The sequence below is a fragment of the Poromitra crassiceps genome, assembly GCF_964638095.1.
Source record: "Poromitra crassiceps genome assembly, chromosome: 5".
Classification (NCBI taxonomy): domain Eukaryota; kingdom Metazoa; phylum Chordata; class Actinopteri; order Beryciformes; family Melamphaidae; genus Poromitra; species Poromitra crassiceps.
Window position 1 is genome coordinate 55,144,847 of NC_139642.1, and position 4,045 is coordinate 55,148,891.

The 4,045-nt window shown below is 47.2% G+C and overlaps 1 protein-coding gene across 1 annotated transcript in view; it reads left to right on the top strand.

Annotated features, from left to right (window-relative positions):
• Positions 1-3,445, top strand: part of fzd4 (frizzled class receptor 4) — a gene marked incomplete at both ends in the record, with an annotated part of 21,080 nt that extends 17,635 nt beyond the window's left edge. The window contains 2 exons of the mRNA XM_083636796.1: positions 2,174-2,421; positions 3,027-3,445. Of these exons, the coding sequence (XP_083492922.1) occupies positions 2,174-2,421; positions 3,027-3,445 (667 nt within the window). The remainder of the gene's footprint in view (positions 1-2,173; positions 2,422-3,026) is intronic.
• Between the last annotated feature and the right edge of the window lie 600 nt (positions 3,446-4,045).

A 4,045-nucleotide genomic window follows, 5' to 3' on the forward strand; every position in this document is an offset into this window, starting at 1 on the left:
CAAAATGCCAGTGTTTACGTGCTCGCCGCACTGCTGCTGCTGCTGCTGCTGCAGTGTGACTCCAGCCCTGAGGGGATGCCATGCTATCACATCCCAGTCTCTTCCCTTTCACTTTGCCCCATTTATTTCCTGTTTGTCTTCAGTGTTTACCATCTTGTAAAAAAAGAAAAACTCAGGGACTTCCCATTCTCCTTAAATAGGAGCATGTTCGAGCACTCGAACCACAATCAACCAACCAACCATCTGTTATGTTGCTCTCATTGTCGTCTGGCGTCGCAATCAATCAATTAAAACGGCAGGCTGCATTTCGGCCTGATTTGCTTCATGAAAGTGACAAACTTGGCAACCCTCTAACAGTGGCTCGAGTTACGTTCAGCATCTTAACTCATTCACCGCCAATGACGTCTTTGACGTGTTATCAGCAATGGCCTTCCCCGCCAAGGACGTGTTTGACGTGTTTTTGTTTTTATTGGTGCAGCGCCTGCAGCAAACACTTGCCCAGCCTGTCACACAGACACAGGTCCCTGCCTTCAAAGGGTAGCCGACAGCACGCGATCAAACACATACCGCAGCTGTTGTTTTGAAATTGAGCAGAGGGAAAGCAGAGAACGGGTAACGCTTCCTTGTGCAGACAGGAGAAACGCAATTGAAACGCCGAGCTGGAGTCGCCTTCCTCTGTGCCAGCCAGGAGAAAACGGGAGAAAGTAATCAAGAGATGTGTTTGATCATCGGAGGAATGAGGAAATGATCGATCAGTTTGCGAGGGCGGTGAGGACGTGTTGAATAGCCGAGGGGAAAACGGGAACGATCATAGATATGACAGGGAGACATGGACGAGGACGGTGTACCAGAACAAATCAAAATAAACACAGGAACAGCTAGGCAGCAGCGGGCAGAAGGCACTCACAGCAGCCCGCTGTCCTTCTCAAGAGCTCTTGGTTCATGAAATCGCTGGGCTGCTCGCCCTCCAGTGTTGCTCCTGGCCAATCCCAGCGCCACAGGGCGTGGTTATTGCTTATCCTATGTTGGGTTAGAAATCTAAAAGGGGGATCGTGTGTGTGTGTGTGTGTGTGTGTGTGTGTGTGTGTGTGTGTGTGTGTGTGTGTGTGTGTGTGTGTGTCTGTCTGTCTGTCTGTCTGTCTGTCTGTCTGTCTGTCTGTCTGTCTGTCTGTCTGTCGGTGTGTCTGTCTGTCTGTCTGTCTGCACACTCACACCGAGTAAACTGTAATGTTGAATGTAAAAAAAAGGCACTTCATGTGTGTATATATATATATATATATATATATATATATATATTTTTTGTCATTTGTGTCCTAACGAATAATATTTACATGTCTGATGTCAATACAGTTCAAAATAAAAGAATTGAGAGTGAGTTATGCCTGAGATTGTGCCCTTTTACAAAAATGCTTTTTTCTCCCTTTTCTCTTCCCAGACAGGCTTTTTTGGTGAACATGGGGTGTATAAAAAGGGTTATAAGTAGAGTACAGAACATGCTAAAAGCTAACTTTCTTTTTGGGGGTGAAAGTAGAGACTTAGATCTTCATTTCGAGGTATTGGACATCACTGTAGTCCTAGTACAGAATTTACTGTGGGTCTTGAAAGATGACCAAACATTATGGAAATACTTGGCCTGTGCCAAAAATGCCAGTCAGATATTGGCAGTGAATGAGTTAATGTTGCCAGGAAACCTTTCACATTTCAGCCAAAATGACTGCCAGTTCACTGAGGCAATTTGACTTAAAATAGTATGATGAAGTATGTTTGATAACTGTATTAATAAGCTTGTGTATATATATTTATATATATAATACATTGCCAAGCAGTACATCAAGACACATGCTGGGTTTTGACTATAAGCACATGGGCCTTCAGCATTGTTAACAGGAGCAGTTCTTTAACCCTTCCGTCTCTCGAGGGTCTGTTCAGACACACACATGAATCGGAGCTGATGAAGGTGGCCTGGCTCAGCCCACCTCTGAAGGTGGCCTGGCTTGGTCGGATTTCAATGCACAATTGGGTGCGTTCAGACCTGTACTTTACTGAGATAGGAGCGCCAAAGATCGGAGCTGGACCGAGTTAGTGCAAGGTCTGAACGGGCTCTCTGTCTCTCCTCCAGGTGTGGTGATCCTCACACTGACCTGGTTCTTCTCTCTCTCTGTCTCTCCTCCAGGTGGGTGATCCTCACACTGACCTGGTTCTTGGCTGCTGGGCTGAAGTGGGGCCACGAGGCTATTGAGATGCACAGCTCCTACTTCCACATAGCAGCCTGGGCCATCCCGGCCGTGAAGACCATCGTCATCCTCATCATGAGACTGGTGGACGCAGACGACCTGACGGGGCTCTGCTACGTTGGCAACCAGCAGCAGGAGGCGCTCACGGGCTTCGTGGTGGCACCGCTGGCCACATACCTCCTCATAGGTGATTACTACAACCATGTATTCATTTGTATAGAATATGACCATATCGAATAAATTATAATATAATAATAATTATTATACATTATATTATACATATAACTCATATACTCAGACCCTACACTGGGTCATTTAATTAATATGTTGATATGTTCCATAAATTCCTAATGGCTGTGCTACAAGGGCCATAAAATAGGACTGTTGCTTTCCTGCATTCTCATCACAACCCTTTGATTTTATTGCGATCATAGGTGATTACTACAACCATGTATTCATTTGTATAGAATATGACCATATCGAATAAATTATAATATAATAATAATTATTATACATTATATTATACATATAACTCATATACTCAGACCCTACACTGGGTCATTTAATTAATATGTTGATATGTTCCATAAATTCCTAATGGCTGTGCTACAAGGGCCATAAAATAGGACTGTTGCTTTCCTGCATTCTCATCACAACCCTTTGATTTTATTGCGATTCAACACACACCTAATTGATGGCCATAATTGGCAATTATATGAAAATTATATTTATGTCGCCATTTTATGACAGTCATTATATGACTATTCAATTGTGCTCTGTTCTACACGCCAGGCACCCTGTTCATCTGTGCCGGCCTGGTGGCTCTCTTCAAGATCCGCTCCAACCTGCAGAAGGACGGCGCCAAGACGGACAAGCTGGAGCGTCTGATGGTGAAGATCGGCGTCTTCTCCGTCCTCTACACGGTGCCGGCGTCCACCGTCATCGGCTGCTACCTCTATCAGCTCTCCAACTGGGGGGACTTCAGGGCCACCGCCCGGGACTCGTACGTGGCGTCCGAGATGCTTCGGATCTTCATGTCGCTGCTGGTGGGCATCACCTCCGGCATGTGGATCTGGTCGGCGAAGACCCTCCACACCTGGCAGCGTTGCTCTGCCCGCCTGCTCAGGGACGGCAGGGCGAGCCGGGGGGGCAAGAGGGCGCCGGGCGAGGGCTGGATCAAACCGGGCAAAGGCAACGAGACGGTGGTATGAGGAGACGTGGAGGAGAGCGGGAGAGAGAGAGAAAGGACAGGAACAAAAGACAGTGTCCCGCCTCTGCCTGGACTTCTCCCTGCTTCTCTGCTGCTTACAAGAACTCACCATGCCCTAAAGAGAGATGAAGAAGACAGAGAACGTTGAGGAGGAGGAGAGGAGGTGGGAAGATGAGAGGCAGGTGGACAATGTGACGTAGGAAGAAGACAGGAGTTTCTCATGGAAGCCACTGGCTGCGGTGCTATCAGAATAGCTCTCTGAGGGTCCCGGAGCACGCCTCACCTCAACCTGCCTCTATGCCTCTAACATGGACTGATTCATGTCCTGAAGCGTGCGAGTGAAGGAGGCAGAAAAGAGGATGGACAGATATGTAGATATAAGTAGCAACACTTAGCCTCTCTACCTCTGTTAGACTTGCATTTGCCCAGAGAGACGGAGACAGGAACAAGTGAAGGATGAGAGAGAGGAGGCGGAAAGGAGATATATATGCAAAGATATTTGAACATCACCACTAAAGCCCTATGTACCGCCGCGTCTACCTCTCTGTCTTCTCCTCTCGCCTTCCAGCACGAGCCACAGCAGGAGGGGCCTGAACCTGTT